Source organism: Podarcis gaigeae (genome assembly GCF_964106915.1).
Source record: "Podarcis gaigeae genome assembly, chromosome: 1".
NCBI lineage: Eukaryota > Metazoa > Chordata > Lepidosauria > Squamata > Lacertidae > Podarcis > Podarcis gaigeae.
Window position 1 is genome coordinate 3,586,463 of NC_139678.1, and position 19,143 is coordinate 3,605,605.

General features: G+C 45.6%; 1 protein-coding gene across 3 annotated transcripts in view; it reads right to left on the minus strand.

Moving 5' to 3' along the window:
- MAP4K5 (mitogen-activated protein kinase kinase kinase kinase 5) overlaps positions 1-19,143 on the minus strand; it is an 88,002-nt gene that overhangs the window by 25,928 nt on the left and 42,931 nt on the right. For all 3 annotated transcript variants that reach the window (XR_014562550.1, XM_083732782.1, XM_083732783.1), the window contains exons 4-15: positions 18,243-18,333; positions 17,465-17,529; positions 17,139-17,194; positions 14,818-14,865; positions 14,680-14,722; positions 14,144-14,216; positions 11,120-11,251; positions 10,008-10,070; positions 6,933-7,014; positions 3,916-4,032; positions 3,577-3,655; positions 207-265 (exon numbers count right to left, since the gene is read on the minus strand). Coding sequence is in view for 2 of the 3 variants with exons in the window: in XM_083732782.1 (XP_083588908.1) it covers positions 207-265; positions 3,577-3,655; positions 3,916-4,032; positions 6,933-7,014; positions 10,008-10,070; positions 11,120-11,251; positions 14,144-14,216; positions 14,680-14,722; positions 14,818-14,865; positions 17,139-17,194; positions 17,465-17,529; positions 18,243-18,333 (908 nt within the window). In the remaining variant the exon portion in view is untranslated. The remainder of the gene's footprint in view (positions 1-206; positions 266-3,576; positions 3,656-3,915; positions 4,033-6,932; positions 7,015-10,007; positions 10,071-11,119; positions 11,252-14,143; positions 14,217-14,679; positions 14,723-14,817; positions 14,866-17,138; positions 17,195-17,464; positions 17,530-18,242; positions 18,334-19,143) is intronic.

Consider the following 19,143-nt stretch of genomic DNA (forward strand, 5'->3'; position numbering starts at 1 on the left):
AAAGCTCCTTTGCTCTTGCTCTTCTTAAAACTGGGAGCCAGAAACTCTAGATCACCCAGGGATCTACCAGTAGATCCCAATCTGTGTTCTGCACCCCCTGGGGGATGTGTGTGTACATGTAGCATATGGTGAATTCATCTAGAGATTTCTGTAGAGATATGAAGTGGTATTTATAAATAATAAATAAAAATAAAACAAATCCGTACCACTTCATCTCGCGCTTCTGTTTCTTTCCGTAGAGGCGGTTCAAACTGCAGCTTGTCAACTGAAAGACATGAGACATTTACAACTTTATAAACAAAACTTTTACAAGGCTTTTTTTTCAACTGCCATGTGCCCCGGCATAGCAAAAATGTTCAAATTTATTAATATAAGCCACTTAGATGATGATGATATATTTAATTATACCCCACCTTCTTCCCTGACAGGGACTCAAAGTGGCTTAGAAGAGCCTATTAAAAAGTTTTATTATCAGGCAATTAAACAGTATTTCCTCTTAACATGCCTGAAAAGGTAGAGGTTTTCGGTTTGAAACACTCTCTTCTGAAACGCTACTCTTTATGGGGGGCTGTGATTCCAAGAACTACCCCCCTGCAAAAATGAAACTAGCAAGGAGTGTGTCTGCTTGAAGGAATATCAACTACCAACTCTTTCCTCTGAAGAGAAGTTAGGCAAGAAGGCAAAGAAGCAACGTAAAGAGGATTTTAATCATGGTAGGATCCTCGACCAATTTCTTTTGGAGACTAAAATAAAACAATTGAGATTGTGGGCACCTGGCCCAAAAGCAGAGGGGAAGGAATCTCCTGCCGTCTGAAAGTTTTTTATTTTCTTTTTTTGCTATTAAATTGTTTTTGGATTGATTTGGGGTCTTTTTTTAGACTTTTCTTTTATGGTTTTTATCTTTTTAATGTTGTAATGCGCTTTGATATATTTTTATGATTTAGCAGCATATAAATTTATTTTTTAATCAACCAATCAATCCATTTTAAGGTGAGGCAATAACATGGATCAACCACACGTTGTCAAGGGATTTTGAAGAGAGCAGTGCAGAGGTCAGGAGGCAGAGCTAGCATTTTTTTGCACACAACTACTACTTCATGGGAACACGGGTGGCGCTGTGGGTTAAACCACAGAGCCTAGGACTTGCCAATCAGAAGATCAGCGGTTTGAATCCCCACGACGGGGTGCGTTCCCGTTGCTCGGTCCCTGCTCCTGCCCACCTAGCAGTTCGAAAGCACGCCAGAGCAAGTAGATAAATAGGTACCGCTCCAGCGGGAAGGTAAACGGCATTTCCGTGCGCTGTTCTGGTTCGCCAGAAGCAGCTTAGTCCTGCTGGCCACATGACCCGGAAGCTGTACGCCGGCTCCCTCGGCTAATAAAGCGAGATGAGCGCCACAACCCCAGAGTCGGCCACGACTGGACCTAATGGTCAGGGGTCCCTTTACCTTTTACTACTTAATGAGCAACCCAGGGAGCAGCCTGCCTAGAAGGTTCTCTTGGGCCAATGAAGAAGCTCAGAGAACTTTGCTCCATCCTATCCATTTCTGGATCCCCGTCTGTGGAATGCTCTCCTCCAGTGAGGACCACCTGGTGGCTTCGCTGGCATCCTTTTCGCACAGGGGGAAGATTTACCTTTCCTGCCAGGCCTTTGATGGACAGAGCTGGTATTGTTCTGCTATTACTGTGCTGCCAAAGCTTCCTAAGGCTGTGCGCTTGTGTGTGCATTCATATACAGTCATACCTTGGGTTACAGCCGCTTCAGGCTGCGTTTTTTCGGGTTGCGGACCCCCGAAACCTGGAAGTACCGGAATGGGTTACTTCCGGGTTTCAGCGGTCGCGCATGCGCAGAAGCGCCGAATCGCAATCCGCGTGTGTGCAGACGAGGGTTGCGAATGTGCATCCCGCACGGATCACGTTCGCAACCCGAGCGTCCACTGTATAAAAGAATTGTAAGTGTTGGTTAAATTTTATATAACAATAATAAATTTTATTTATACCCTGCCCTCCCCAGCCAAGACTGGGCTCAGGGCGGCTAACAACCAATAAGAAAAACAAGTTGATTAAAATATAATTTAAAAAACATATGAATGAATCTATGTCTATAGCTACACACACACACACTTACAAGTTATTTCATAGAGGTTGCTGCTCAAGACACCAGGTGATGAAACACTGCAATTAAATAACTACATGCAGCAACCACTTTTCGCGCAAAACAGAGTCCAAGCTACGAAGATGCTGCCGCAGTTCTGTATCTTTTCTCTCGTGCTCCATCTGCACCTGAAGTAAACCTGCAGATCAGACCATCTATGCTAGTCTTCCACTACAAATCTATGGGGGAAGCGTTTGCGGTCTTTCCCTTGTAGCCCTTGGAACACCTGCCTGTGCCTCCGCCTCCTCCTCCTCCTCTTCCTCCTTCCTCTGAACTTCTTTCTCTATCGTTGCCCTCGCTCTCCTCTCAAGGCTCCTCAGCAATTCATAGGCCGCGCCAGGCTGCCCATCTCATCCGGGTCCTTCGGTGGCGCAGCCGCAGTACAGTCTAGCGGGAGCAGCGGCAGCGGCGGCTACGGGCAGAGGGGAGGCCCCAGGCAGAGACGCTCAGTTCGGCGGCCGCGAGGAGGATGGCGGTGGAAGGGCCTGAGGCTCCTACTAGTGCCGGCGGGGAGGGGCTCCCAGGGGTCGAGGCTGGCGAGAGGAGGCCGGAGGGGGCGGGGCAGGCAGCTGAGCAACACAGTTGGGGCCTCCCTCCTCCCTGGCCGGCAGGGAGGGAGGGAGAGGAGCTGTAACCTGAGGTATGACTCTATATGAATGCATATACAAGCATACAACCTCTGGAATCAAAGAGGCAAGTTTTTATCCCAGACTACTATTTGCATAGAAGGTGATAGGCAGTTTTTAAATCTAAGTCTCTTGGAGACCTTTTTGGCAACAGATGGATTATTGAGACTAGGAAATCGTCCTTATCATCATCATCACGCACACACCCCGGAGTAATAATGAACACTTAGGCTGGTGCTAAATTAGGGGGCAAGCGTTTAGCTTTAAAATAGAGGAGAAGTGAAGTAAAATATTTTCTCTTCACTCCAAAATGAAGATGAAACAATTAAATACAGGGTAAAAACAGGAATGGTCAAACAGAAAGCGTAAGGAGGTAGAAGGAAGTCAATAATATAACAAAATGAAAAGGTAATACTTATCAACACATAGGTATTTTTATTGTTAAAGCTGTTACGTCAACTTAGTCGTTCTTTCTTTCTTCCTTTTTTTTAATTTTTGTTTTCGCATGATATAACTATATTAGTAAATAAATCTTAGATTTTCAGACAATATTAGAATGTATAAGTAAAGACCAACATCAGTCTAAGAACAAATACTGCAAGGTTAGTTTCTATTGATTATTAAGGAATGTTTTTTGTTTTGTCCTTTGTTTTTGTGTGTGTGTCCCCCCCCCCCCGTTATGTCTTATTCAGTGTATGTATAGATGTATGGTTTTACTAATAAATAAAATAAAATAAAATAATAAAATAAAATAAAATAAAATAATAAAATAAAATAAAATAAAATAGAGAAGCTCACAATTGATTTCTGACGCCGTCCTCTCTGCTCTGACATTCCGGTTGGTAGAGCGAATGGTGTGGCGAATAACTGGGTGCGGCTGCAGGAGTCAGAAAGGGAGACATTAGAGGCAGTGACACATGCAAGTCTTCATCGCCCACCGATGGGAAATGGGGTGCCCCACATAACCGTATGGCTGCATGTTCATAGTTGCAAAGGGATTTTTTCCCCCATGGAGGGAGCATTCTCTCGTGTAACGTCCCCACAATGAAGACCTAGGCAGGCCTCCCAGGCTCGCCAGTTCCAAGGGAGAACGAGGCCCAAAGGCGAGGGAACTGCCCAGAGGAGGGACTTGCTCACATCAAAATCGTCATCATCCGCCTCGGCGTAATGAGGGTGGTTGTCGGGATTGTTCACTTTGTCCAACAGTTCGACGGCCAGCGACCGAGAGAGACCGGGCTGCCCAACGAAGGTATGCTAAAAAATATACATACATGGAAAGAATGAGAGGGCGAGTTCAGGACTTGCCAGTCCATGCCAGCCTGGGCTGGATCCAAGCGACATAGACCTGTTCCTTTTTTTAAAAAAAGTAATATTTATTAAAGTTTTAAGGGTTACAAAAAGCAAAAATCTAAAATAAAAACACCATATTAAACAAAAGCAAATCAACACATCACAATAAGTAAAAAAGAAAGAATAAAACAAAAAACCCCCAGAAAAATACAAACAATTAAAAAACACAGCAATTCTTCCCATAACTTATCTTTCATTTACTTGTTTCCGTGACCTCCTCACACCTCCCTTTTTTGTATTCTAGTTCGGTTAACTAATTCAGCAAATCCTTTCCATCTTTCCCAATTTTTGTCCTGTAATTTATCTTGATATTAGTGTAACTATACTTTCCCTCCTTTCACCAATTAACAGTCTGATTTTTCCTAAACCTTTATAGTGACATAGACCTGTTCCAACCGCCCTGGACCCGTTCTAACCAGCTTGGTCCAGTTTCAAATGACCTGCACCTGGTCCAACCGGCCTGGACCTGCTCGAAGCTGTCTGGAACTGTTCAAATTGGCTTGTGCCAATTCAAACAAAGCTGGACCTGTTCAAACCGGTTTGGACAAGAACAAACCAGGCTTGACCAGTTCAAACCAGCCTATACCAATGCTACCCGGGTGCCCTCCAGATGGACCATGGCTCCCATCAGGCCCCGCCAGCACAGCTGCGGTGGGCACCAGTTTGGCAAGGGTTGGTCTGCACCGGCTAGCAGAGGCTCTTCAGCTCCCTGGAGAAGCTGGAGAGAGAACCAGGGACTTTCTGCACAGAAACCAATGCCCTACCACAAAGCTATCATCCTTCGTCTGCCAGCTGCCCCTGATAACAGGAACTTCCCCAGGCTGTGCCTTGGGTGTTTAGGAGAGCCAGTGGGGTGTAGGGGTTAGAGTGATGGGCTCTGATCTGGGAGACCAGGGTTCGAATCTCGCCACTCAGCTCACTGGGTGACCTTGAGCCAGTTGCCATCTCTCAGCCTAACCTGCCCCACAGGGTTGTGAGGATGAAATGGGGAGGAGAACCACGCACACCACCTTGAGCTCCTTAGAAGAAAAGGCAGTATATAAATGTATAATAATAATAAACATTATGCCTAGTTATTCTTTGAGAGAATATCCCAGAAGTGTGAGGTACATGCTGATTTCATGGCTGCGGTTAAGCTTTTTACAATGTTTTATAGACATCCCTGGCCGCCCGTTCTTAGAATGATTTTAGAATGTAATTTAATTAATTGACTGTGTTATTTTATGTACACTGTGCTATTTTTACTTGTTAGTCGCTCTGAGCCCGGCTTTGGCTGGGGAGGGCGGAATACAAATAAAATAAAATATTATTATTATTATTATTATTATTATTATTACTATTACAGTGGTACCTCGCAAGACGAATGCCTCGTAAGACGAAAAACTCGCAAGACGAAAGAGTTTTTCATTTTTTGAGTTGCTTCGCAAGACGAATTTCCCTATGGGCTTGCTTTGCAAGACGAAAACGTCTTGCAAGTTTGTTTCCTTTTTCTTACGTCCCAGGCGCCGGGTGGCTGCGCGGATGGGTCGGCGCTGGCGGGAGCCTCGTCAGTGGGTGCCGCCGCCGCCTCTCCCTTTCAAATCCTGCGCGCTGCGCCCGTACAGGATAGCCAGCACCAGCAACGCCAAGAGCAGCGCGGCCAAGAGCAGCGCCAGCAGCACGGCGGACTTTTTACCCACGCAGAAGCCCGAGCACAACTTGACGGTCATGGTGGCCGGTTGAAAGCGAGGGGGGGAGCCTGAGTGACTGAGGAAGAAATTCAGCACAGGATCCGTGCTTCGCAAGACGAAAAAACTCGCAAGATGAAAAAACTCACAGAACGAATTAATTTCGTCTTGCGAGGTACCACTGTATTACTATTACTATTATTATCAATGAAGTGGCTCCTCTTTAGTTTTAATAATAAAATTATCATGTTTTTAGTGTATTTTACACCTTTGTTTTAATGTTTCTATTTGGGCTTTTTGTTTGTTTGTAAGTTGCTCGGAGTTGCCTTGAGCAAGAGAAAGCAACTAACTAACTTAATTAAAAATAAATAAATGACTAAATAAATGGAGCAATCACATGTGGCTTCTTCAAGTTTTCTAAGGCATGCTGAAGTTTGCATATTACAACTTAAATGAAAAGGCAGCTGGCTTCATCAGCACTGCAAGACTTGCTGCAGAGTCAGGCCCCAAAGAAAGGTTTCTCTTCCCATGTACATGGAAATCTGAGGTTGCCTCTGTAGCTTCTCCCCTGCATGGATTGTGAGGACAGCAGAGACCAAACACAGGAGGCTGAGCTTTATATCAAAAGGCTTTCAAGCACTGTCTCCGTGCGGCAACTGTAAAGCAAGAAAATGTCCCCAAAACACATGCCAGCCGGAACAGCAGCCTGCAGTGCAACAGAAGTTTAAGAAGTGCTGGATCAGGACACACAACATGGTTTAGCCTTCCATCCAAACAAGGCAAAATCTCCCAATTCTTCACTTTTCTGACAGCCTCTGCACTAGAGGTCAATTTCGGGAATTTTAGTGTCTGTCTGTCTGTTTGCTTAAAGTCTTTAAGACACTTAAACGTGATTCATCTAGTAGCGGAGGGAATTATCTCAGCACAATCTTAACACAGAGGCGTTTGGGTTTTTTTTGTAAAAACAAGAAGCTTTTTACATGCCTGGAAAGTTTTTGATATTCATCATGCATTACAGCATTTAAAAAAGAAGTATGCAAGGCCTTTGGAGTGTACCCTGGAAGCCAGAACATTTACTCCACTAGTGGGGATGAGATTTTACTCTCATCTTTCAAAAAAGAAAGAAAACAGGCTTACAGTAAGAAGTTTATCTGCCGCGGGCCTCTTCTTTGGGTTTTTTGTAAGTGCTACTTTCACAAAACTGTGAAATGTTGGTGACCTAAAAGAGAGAGAGAGAGAGAGAGAGAGAGAGAGAGAGAGAGAAAATGCAGCTTTTATCGTATGTGGTGGGTCTTCATGGCGATTAAAAGACGTTCAGATTCTGTATTATCAAAGTTTTTTTATATAATGGGCAACCATTGCACAATAAGAAAATGAATATAATAAAAATACAAAATATAAATGACACAAATAAACATATATGCAAAGGAAAGTCAACAATAAAATAAACTAAGCATTCTTAGGCAAAGTTCAACGTAAATAGCAGCAGTGGCTGCACTGGATCTAGTACCTCACGATTCCTATAAATGCAGCCTTCCCGAACCTGGCGTCTTCCTGATGCTCTAGACTACAACCCCCATCATCCTTGACAAACTGCCAATGCTAGCTGGGGCTTGTAGTTCAGAACATCTGGAAGGCATCAGATTCAGAAAGGCCAGTATAATGTATGAAGGATCCCAATTACTGAATTATTATTATTTATTGAATTTGTATGCTGGCCTTCATCTACAGACCATTCCTGCATTGCTCCACCTGGTACACCGGCTGAGACCTCCCCTGCCCGTGAACTGTCTTGCCAGGTGGTGCATGCTCTAGTTATCTCGCGCTTGGACTACTGCAATGCGCTCTACGTGGGGCTACCTTTGAAGGTACTGTTTCAACCATCATCTGGAAGCATTATCTCCTTTACGTAGCTTAAGAGGAATCGGGAAAAGGTCAATGGATAACTCATAATTGTACTCTTTTTAATTCCAGTTATTAGAGGTTGACTGATCATTAGTGGGCAAGTGCAAAAGATAGGAATTATATCATCTCTATCTGAAATAGAGGATGGAATTCAACATAGCAAATGTTGAGCTATCCAAACTGCTGTCAAAGGGAAGATGGAGCATGCTGGTTTTCTCCTGCTCCAGAGGGCAAGGCACAAACCAATGAATTCAAATTACAAGAAAGGATATTCCAACTACCGTATTTTTCGTTCTATAAGACGCCCCAGACCATAAGACACACCTAGTTTTTGGAGGAGAAAAACAAGAAAAAATATATTCTGAATCCCAGAAGCCAGAACAGCAAAAGGGATCTGGCTTCTGGGATAGCCTCTTGCTATTCTGGCTTTTGGGATAGCCGCACGAAGCCTCTTCAGGGCAGCAGGATGAAGGCTCCCCCTGCCCGGAAGAGGCTGCCAGAAGCCAGGACAGCAAGAGGGATCGCTGCTGGCTTATGGGACCTCTTCAGGGCAGTGGGAGAAAGGCTCCCCCAAAAGCCCCACACACGCTCCACGGTGCTCTTTAAAGGGAGCGCTGAGCAGAGCCTCCTGCCTGCATTCGCTCCATAAGATGCACACACATCTCCCCTTACTTCTTAGGAGGGGAAAAGTGCATCTTATAGAGCGAAAAATACGGTAAACATTAGGAAGAACTTTCTGATGGCAAGAGCTGTTCGATAGTGGAATGGACTCCTTCAGGAGTGGGGGGGACGGACTCTCCTTCCTTGGAGGTTTTTAAAGCAGAGGCTAGAAGCAGGGATTCTTAAGCTGTGATTTCTGCATTGCATGGGATTTCTGCACTAGATGTTTCTATGACTGCATGGGCCTTTGGTTGGACCCAACCTCAGAGCTCTTCTTAAGTCTTATGCATTCCCCTTCCATCTGCATTGGCCCTTGTAGTGCTGCAGCATTAAGAAAAAAGTTCAAGTTTTTTCCCCCACCCCCCAACTGTCTGGGTTTGGTGTTTTTTAACTACATTTTTTGCCAAAAAGGGGAAGGGAAGAACAGAAGGCCAGTGCAACTGTTGTGCAAACGGCAAAAACATCTGTAACAAAAGAATGTGGTTTGACTGTCTGGGTGCTGGAAAATATGGCTAACATGGAGATCACAAGTGAACTGCAGCCTATTAGAAAAACACACGCAGGCAACGAGGGGAGGCAACACAGTATGACGGTACCGCAACTGACATAAGGGGGAGGCAAATGAAATGTCGGGCGGACCAACCTCCCAGAGGGAAAGGTAACCTAACTTCAGAAATTGCTTTTGTCCTTATTCTAGAGAAATATCACTTCTTAAAAACGGAGACTGAGCAGAGGCAGAGGGAGGCCTGCGAGAAAGCAGAAACTTGTGGCCTAAAATCCTTTCCCTCGCCCCTTAATCACACCTCCAGCCGTACGCTGGAGGACGGGGCACAGTCAACTGAGAATACCTTCACTCTTGCCTGGTCAGGCACAAAGCAAAGGTGGGTGTGCCCAGCCTGAAGCGACTTTTGCATGTACCCTAAAAGAATTGCAGCAGGGGGGTGTCCAAAATGATCCAGTGAGGAGCCTTTTGGTTAAAAAGAAAGTAAAGGTAAAGGGACCCCTGACCATTAGGTCCAGTCGTGGCCGACTCTGGGGTTGTGGCGCTCATCTCGCTTTATTGGCCAAGGGAGCTGACGTACAGCTTCCGGGTCATGTGGCCAGCATGACTAAGCCGCTTCTGGCAAACCAGAGCAGTGCACGGAAATGCCGTTTACCTTCCCGCCGGAGTGGTATCTATACTTGCACTTTGACGTGCTTTTGAACTGCTAAGTTGGCAGAAGCAGGGACCGAGCAATGGGAGCTCACCCCGCCGCGGGGATTTGAACCGGCGACCTGCTGATCTGCAAGTCCTAGGCTCTGCGGTTTAACCCACAGCGCCACCCATGTCCTAGTTAAAAAGAAAGGCAACAATCAAAGGATTGTACTGCCCCATGACTAGAGTGGAGGGAGGGGCAATTTGAGGGGCTGCCTGTCAATATCAGCAGGTCAAACTCTTTCTGCTCCCCACACCCATCCCTTAAGCCCACATTTTTTGGGGGGGGGTTAATGCGATGGAATATTCTAAGCATCTCTTTCAGCCACCTTCAGGGGTCACCACCACCAGCCAAAGGGCACCCTTATTGGTATGGAAAGGAACAAGACACAAACCATCAAGGGCGAGACCCCTGGGGGGAAAATAAATGAAAAAGGCACTCCCAGACTTACCATTTTGTTTTTTCCTTTAGCTTTGGAGGCTGAAAGTTGCTTTTGGACATTAGGAACAAGGCCCTGAAATACAAGGAAACCACTCCGTCAGAAGTGCAGAACACAGCTGTACAAGGAAAGGATTCAAAATAAATTTAAAAATTGTCCAGTAGCACCTTAGAGACCATATAAGTTTGTTCTGGGTATAAGCTTTCGTGCACATGCACACTTCTTCAGATACCATGAATGCACATGCACAGAACAAACTTAGTTGGTCTCTAAGGTGCAACTGGACTATCTATCTATCTATCTATCTATCTATCTATCTATCTAGACTGTGTCAGACAAACATGGCTACCTACCTGAAGGAAAGGATTTGTAAGGGAAGAAAGGGGTTTTTGACCGGAGTAGACCAAGTGGCGCCTGCCAGATGGTTTGTACTACAATTCCCATCTTTCCTTACCGTTGGCTCTGCTGGCTGGGGATGATGGGATTTGCAGTCCACAACACCTTTAAAGATTAGGAAGAACTTCCTGATTGCACACACTGAATTGATGGTGGAACAGTCAGGCAGGTCAGGCTTTATTCATTTATTTGTGAGCTGCCTTTCAGGGCACAGCCTACTCATGGAAGCTCACAGTATCATACAAACATGGTATCAGCAACCATCTAAAATGTCGATATTATAAACGTTGCATTTGCAAAAGACTGAAGTGTTGTGAATCTGTTTCCTCTTTTGATGATGCTTGCACATTTTCATACCAATTAAAAAATACCAACATAGAAAATCTAAAAATAACACCAACTGTGTTAACTGTCAATTAAAGAACTAGTTTTTCTTTTTTGGGGGGGGGGAACCATAGGTCAGTAAAAGCAAATTACAGAGCGCTAATATTATTCTAGGTGGAAGGTTCTCCTCTTTCTCCAGCCAAAGGTTCTGTAGCAGGGGCAGGAGGGAGGACCACCCCCCCCCCAAGGATGCTGGAGTGTTGGGTTCCCTGCCTTGGCAAGGGGGTTGGAACAAATGACCTTTACGGCCCCTTCCAGCTCTCAGATACTAGAGTTCTTTTTAACACTCATCTACTTCAGGGCGAGAGAGAGTGCGAGGAGAGGAGCCCTTCCTGTCCACAGACCTCATTGGATGAAGATCAAACATGGGCGGCTGCAGCTCTCCAAGCTCGATGGCTGTGATGCCCACCGCCCAGATGTCGCACAGCTGGTTGTAGCCGCCGTTCTTTTCTACAGCTGCAACTTCCGGAGCCATCCTTCGTGGGGGGAACAAAAACACTGTCAGGCGGCAGCAAGAGCCAAGACCTCCCCCACCTCCCCTTGGTGCTTTTGAATGAACCCAAATGCCCCTCCTATGCTTGCAGCCCAGGCGTGGGGAATCTTAGCAGCCCCAGGGCCACATCTTCTCGTGGGCAACCTTCTGGAGGCTGCATGCTGGGGGTAGGCAGAGCCAGAGGCATAAAGCATCTTACCCAAAAGGGTTCTTAATTAATCATCCCCCTCTAGGGCATGTGATCCTCAACAGCCTCACCCCTGTCCCTTTTAAACTTATCCTAGTGTTTTGAAATATTTTAACTCATAATGCCAATAAAGGTATTTGTTTGTAAAGCAGGTGGGCTGCTGGATGCAGCCCTTTCGTTTGCACAGAAGGTGGCATTCCCAGTTATGCAGAAGTCAGAGGTTTCTACAGAAACACACACTCTCACACGCATCCTCCCCCGCAAGCAAGCAAGAGGTATTATTGCAGTCCTTTAAGGAGAAGCAAGGGATGCGGGTGGCGCTGTGGGTTAAACCACAGAGCCTAGGACTTGCCGATCAGAAGGTCGGCGGTTTGAATCCCTGTGACGGGGTGAGCTCCCGTTGCTCGGTCCCTGCTCCTGCCAACCTAGCAGTTCGAAAGCACACCAGTGCAAGTAAATAAACAGGTACCGCTCCAGCAGGAAGGTAAACGGCGTTTCCATGAGCTGCTCTGGTTCGCCAGAAGCGGCTCAGTCATGCTGGCCACATGACCTGGAAGCTGTACGCCGGCTCCCTTGGCCAATAAAGTGAGATGAGCGCCGCAAGCCCAGAGTCGGCCATGACTGGACCTAATGGTCAGGGGTCCCTTTAGCTTTTTAAGGAGAAGCAATGAGGGCACATGCCCTGGAAAGAGTAGGGTAGCCTGAGGAGGAAGGCCTGGGGAGAGTCCTAAGGGCTAGACAAAGAAGACTGGAGAACTGGAGCCTGACAGAAACATCCTGCTGTCTACCAGGTGCCAGACATGCCGCCTGGTCCTGCAGACTTTGGAGAGACAGCAAAAGGAGGAGGCTGACTGCGGTGCGGGCAGAAGGCAGACAGGGAGTGCTTTGTGGGTCTCTTTTGCAATAAATCACCCGGTGTTTTTTGTCTCCGAATTGTTTAACAACAGCCGCTCAAAGTGGCTGGGGCAGATGACTGGCAGAATCCGGGACCAAGGAGAAGAGTCGGTGGAAGAAGATTGGAAAAAATTTAAAGTTTATCTTCAAAAATATTGTAAAATTAAGGATTGTTAGAAAGATGTTGGAAAAAGAAAATGATGTGGTTTTGGCAGAAATGACATAAAGGATTAAGTAAAAATGAATGGGTGAAAGAGAGAACGTAAAATTATAGTATATTAAGACAAATTATTAAGATAAAAACAAAGTTGGAAGGATTTGCTGAAATAACAATTTGAATTAGAATACAAAAATGGGAGGTGTGAGGAGGTCAAGGAAATAAGTAAAGGAAAGAAAGCTATGTAAAGGTTCGATTTTTTTTTAATTGATTGTATTTTTTCTGTCTTTTTTCTTTTTCTTTTTTCTCTTTTTTCTTTTTGTAACCTTTAAAATTTGAATAAACATTATTTTTAAAAAAAACAACAAAGTGGCTGGGGCAGCCCAGCCAGATAGGCAGAATATAAATAAATGATGATGATGATAAGCAACTCCCACCCCTTCCTTAATTCTCAGTGTATGTCTGACCTTCCTTGTAAGTCACTCGTTTGCGCTTGGCTCCAGCTGGTGGACCTCGAGGAGTCCTAGGGTGGAGCAGGAAGGGGATCCCACATACCCCACCAGGTTTGTGGAGCTTTTGCTAAGCCAGCAGCGTTAAGCTATACTGACTGAGCTGTTGGTGACTCCCTTAAGCAATTTTGGGGACTGCAGTTCTGAGAATGCTGAGCCACTTCTCGGAACAATTCCTTCAAGGAAGACTTGACCATTTGCCCAGCTGAAAGACCTGGTGCACCCATCCTCAATTTGTGCACAACCAACCGCAAGATCAGATTGTTTTTTATTTTATTGAGGGCGCAGTTGCAAATTCAGCCTTGCTTCTGCCACCATAAGGAGAACGAACAAAGTAAAGGCAGGATATTTATAACTCTTTTTTAAAAAAAGAGTAAGCTGCACATAACAACCTGCATTTCACAAGTTGCTCATCTGTGCTACTTCCATGTTCATCCAAAGGTTGCTTCCTTGGCTGACAAAAGCTGCCTATTCCTGTGAAGAGTGTAGGATGTAAATCAGGAACCCAAGGTGTATATATATATATTCACCTTCCAATTTCTGAAAGTTGTTGCAGCTGAGATCTGTGTGCTTTTGTCTCACCTGTGTAGACACCTTGTATGGGCTGTTAAAGCAGAGGTGGGACACCTTTTTTCAGCCTGAGTGTCACATTCCCTCATTGACAATTTTTTTTTGGGGGGGGTGTCACATGCCAGTTGTGAAGGGGGCCAGATGCAAGAGTAGACAGAGCAACGGTTGCAACTGTTAAGGTCACACTCCAACCATGCTACACAAACACAAGCACACACACCTCCATCCTGTCAAGCAAGCAAGCATCATTCCCATAGTTCAAAGACTGATTCCAGCTTGGCAAAGGCACTGGGAAGGGTCTCAGGGACTTAACAAAGGACTAGAGGGCTGCATTTGGTCCCCACCTCTGGCTTAAAGTGAATCAGCAGAAGGTATTCAGCAGCAGTGGAAGAGGTGATGCCCAGCCAACCAAGTCAGAAAACAGCTCAATAGCTTTGAGTCTGTTTCTGCCAACTCACTGCATCCTCAACTCCTCTTTCTGCATCCTCATAGCACAGTGCAGAAACCCTGGGTCAGCATCACAGACCCTTGTTTGAATAATCCCAAGGAATTTATTACCAGTAAGGAGTGCCGATAAACGACTTCCTCTTTGCGATGGTGGCCGTTATTTTCGCCGCGACGCCAAAGTCAGCTGTGGGAGAAAGAGTGGAAGATGCTTTCTAGAAGCTGGCATTCCATTTCATGCAGACCAAGGCAAAGGCTCTAAGTAGGCCTTCTTGGGAGGGGTTGGGGAGGGTGAAGAGAGGCATGTGTGCCAAATTTGCAATAGTGCCAGCCACAGGGGCCACACTCGTTGCCTCCCAAGCTCCCACCCAAAATGGAAGGGGCAGATGAGTGGGTGAAACTGGAGGCTGAATTAAAACGGTATTTTTAAAAACTGCACAATTCCTTTAGGGGTTGGAGATGGCACAGGAGCTAGCCAATCAGTCCCACCCACATCTGGCTTTTGTGGCATGCAGAGCATGACCTCAAGAAGAGAAGGCACATTTGCACTGCCTGAAGCAAAGATGCCTCTGAGACGGTCTCCGCTGCTCTGCAAATGTTACACGTGTCTTTACTCTCTCAAGGAAGTCAAGGAGAGCAAGCAAACATACCCAGCTTGATGTCCCCATGGTCTGTCAGCAGAATATTTGCACCCTGAAAAATAAAAATAAAACCTTAAGTTTATGGTCACTCAACAACCCCCCCCCCTTTCTTTAATGGAGAAAGAGCTCCATTCAGGAATCACCTACCTTAATATCCCGATGCATTTTGCCTTTCTTGTGCAAATAATCAAGCCCCTAAAAAGAAAGCAGCAGCAAAGATGAGGATGGAACTCCAAGATGGCCTAAGAAATCAAAGGCCAGAGTGACCAGAACCAATTCCCCCACGAGACGACGGGCTGCTGCCTGAGCCCCCTTCACCTGCCCCACCAACTTTAAAAGAACTGCTGAGATAATGCATGCAAAATGTTTTTAAATGAATCCTTATGCAAACACATTACTCTGCTTTATTTGTGTTATTACTGTCTGAAGGATAGCTCAGTTGGTAGAGCACGAGACTCTTTAATCTCAGGGTTGTGCGTTCAAGTCCCACGTTGCATGAAAGATTGCTGCATTGCAGGGGGTAAGATTAGATCAGGCACTTCCAACTCCCAAGAGACTGCGATCTACTCCAAGTATAAAAGTTTAAATAACTGTCAGTGATCTACCCATTGTCACTGGAGGGAGGAGGAGCATGCTGTTTTTTTGGTGGGAGGTTGGCAAGGCAGCAGAAGGAGGGAGACAGTGCTGGAGACGGGATACAGGGATTTTGTTTGCACCATAACGACCACGATCACCTATGCAATCTACCGATTGGACAACCCTGGATAAGATGAACCTCAGGGTCCCTTCCAACTCTACAGTCCATGACCTTGCTCCTCTAAATCACTAGAGCTGGAGGAGACATTGTGATTCATGATTGGGGGGGTCCCTGTTCCCCTGCTCCCCAATGTGGTTCAGCAAAACAGCCCTCACGTGCTGGTCCTCTGCCTCATCCACAGAGAATAAAACGGAGCTGTGAAGAGGAGGTCCAGGAGTGCGATATCAAAAACGTTTGCTTCTGGGTGAAGGTATTTTTAGTACAGGTGTCTCAGTATTGAGCTATCACACTCTCTTTCAAAAGTGTTCTGAACAGAGCCTTAAACCGCACCTTAGAAGGGCTTCTTTTAGTGCTGAATTAGTGTATATTCAAAGATCAACATTTCACACCCACAGAATCTCAGCTTGGGTGGGATAAAAGACCATCTCTGTAATGTGGCTAACAGAGAGAATGGACAGCCCTTGCTGTGAACAGATGGGGTTGCACTGTGGCAAAGCAGTCTCCACTTCAAATTGCAGATGGGCCACTTCCTAAGTGACCTTAGTGTTTCTCAAGCTTGGGTCCCCAGCTGTTATCCTGCTAGCTAGGGATGGTGGAAGTTGAAGCTGGAGCCCCAAATTTGAGAAACAAATTTGGGTATCCTCTTTCACTTGCAAGGTGGGAATAAGAAATGATCACCTACCTTATTAGACAGTTGTGCAGATTCCTGAGAGAAAGCACGTGAAGTGCTTTGAACACAGGAAACCTCTATTAATTCTATGTATATGCAACAATCTCCACTATATAGGTAAGAATGTAAAGGTAAAGGACCCCTGGACGGTTAAGTCCAGTCAAAGGCGTCTATGGGGTTGTGGCGCTCATCTCGATTTCAGGCCGAGGGAGCCGGTGTTTGTCCACAGACAGCTTTCCAGGTCATGTGGCCAGCAGGACTAAACCACTTCTGGTGCAACGGAACACTATGACAGAAACCAGAGAGCACGGAAATGCTGTTTACCTTCCCTGCAGATGGTGACAGCAGTCAAGAAATTAAGAGACACCTGCTTCTTGGGAGAAAAGCGATGATAAACCTAGACAGCATCTTAAAAAGCAGAGACATTACCTTGCCGACAAAGGTCCGTATACTTCAAGCTATGGTTTTCCCAGTAGTGATGTATGGAAGTGAGAGCTGGACCATAAAGAAGGCTGATTGCCAAAGAATGGATGTCTTTGAATTACGGTGCTGGAGGAGACTCTTGAGAGTCCCATGGACTGCAAGAAGATCAAACCTCTCCATTCTGAAGGAAATCAGCCCTGAGTGCTCACTGGAAGGACAGATCGTGAAGCTGAGGCTCCAAGACTTTGGCCACCTCATGAGAAGAGAAGACTCCCTGGAAAAGACCCTGATGCTGGGAAAGATGGAGTGCACAAGGAGAAGGGGATGACAGAGGATGAGATGGTTGGACACTGTTTTTGAAGCTACGAACATGAGTTTGACCAAACTGCGGGAGGCAGTGGAAGACAGGAGTGCCTGGCGTGCTCTGGTCCAGGGGGCCACGAAGAGTCGGACACGACTAAAAAACTAAACAACAACAACTGAGCAGTTTATTAGCTAAGATTATTATTGGCGATCTTCTCCCGCTGCCCTGAATGTACTTTGGACTGCAGTTCTACTGAAACAGCTTCGTTCTTCTTATGCCAAAAGTCACCCAAGACCTGCCCAGCAGTGCTTTACCTTCAACGTCTCTCTGCAAACAAACGCAATCTGAAACTCCGACAGCGGCCCCGTCACTGAAAGGAAAATCAAACATAAAACGATGAGGCATGATGTGGTGGCATGCTCTTGACCCGTGTGGGGCTGATAAAAGGATGTCCTTTGTCATGCGGCGCATGGCTAAAGTATGGAAGGCCACAGGGCTTTCTCATCTGTTGCAGCAGGTTTTGGACTGCAGCGCTTTACAGTGATTTGTGCCCCAAATTACAGAGAAGAAAAGAGTCGTGCATCCCACCCCAACCCCTTGAAGGAAGGGCATGGTATAAAATAATAAGGTTGCCAATTACCATGATAAATATCTTGAAGGGATCCTCCTCCGCAGTACTCCATACAAATCCACAGCTTCTCACGACTATGAAATTAAGCAGATATTATCAAAAAGAATGCCTGATGCTTATAACGAATCGAAAAACATTTAATTGTACTGCATTGATATTCATAGCCAATCCTGTCCCTGAGGCTCAGGGTAGTTAATAATTCTTACCCATCTCAGACAGGTGCTTTGTAGTGATTAGGTGTCACCTTGTCACCATTATTCCCATTACACAGACAGGAACTGAGGTCGGAGGTCCATTTTTTACGCAGTTAGCTATCATAGGTTCAAGACCCACAGCAACGTCAAGTTCTGACCCCTTTGCAAATTTTTAAGTATCACATAAAACACAACCCTTGATTTCTTGGTGGGGGGGCATGCAGCAAACTTCTGAATATCAGAACATGCAAGTGCAGGGAAACGGATCAAATCTGTTAAGGAATAAGGGATGTCCCAAGAGATTCACGTCCAATACAATGCAGAATTATAGCAGACTGAAAAATACGGTGCTTCAGGTTTGGTGAGAAGTACTTCACTTCTGTCCCACCAGAGCTTTAAAAAGCAGCTCTATGTAGCCCCAGCACCTAAGTTCCATCGACTTTGACACTGTAGGACCACCACAGCAGATAGCAAGCTCAAAAACCAGCAGGGAATGCCACCTTCCCTGGGGCTTGTTCAGAAAAACCTTAGGTCCCTGGCAGGAGGTTGGCACAGCAAATCGTTTCTACAAAGCAGAATGCAGAAGGCCTTACCTGAGATAGCTCCCAAAGTAAGCTACGATGTTAGGATGCTTGCATTCCTTAACCATGTAGATCTCTTGCTGTATCAGCGAAAAGTCATCCCCTGGGGAAAAACACAAAGCAGATTTGTTATTGACTTTAACCAGGGCTGTTGCCTGGTTAAAGGAAGCCTGGCTGAACGACTGTATGAATCTTAATATGAGGGGGAAATAAACCCAACAACGCCAAAGGTGGGAAAGGCATAGTGCTGGCTGGGGCTGATGGGAGTTGCAGTCCAAAATAGACGGGAGGGCTGGTTTAGATAATGTCCTGCAAGGTGCGTAGGAGCAGCTAACATCAAAGAAGAGACAACCCCCCTTCTCTCTCTCTCTCTCTCTCTCTCTCTCTCTCTCTCTCTCTCTCTCTGGTAGGAGGGAATACTCCTTCCATGATGGTGCTTGACACCTGAAGGTCTCATAAGAGCTTACAGTGGTGCCTCGCAAGACGAAATTAATTCATTCCGCGAGTTGTTTTGTCTTGCGATTTTTTCGTCTTGCGGAGTGCGGATTCTCTGGGTATTAACGGCTTTAAGAAAAAGGAAGCAAGCCCATAGGGAAAATCATCTTGCGAAGCAATGCAAAAAGCGAAAAACCCTTTCGTCTTGCGAGGCATTCGTCTTGCGAGGTACCACTGTATATTAAAAACTGAATCCTTTTAATTTTTTTAATCTACTGGATTAAATAACTGGAGGCATCTTTCTAGGCAGGATGGATCAGTCTATTTCCACTCTGTGTCAGTTTTGCATGTATTCATTAATAAATACATGCCAATAATAATAATAATAATAATAATAATAATAATCCCACTCTGCATTAATCTACCATTTTTTGTTAAATCCTCATGAGAATTCGTATTTTGTCAAAAAATACATAAT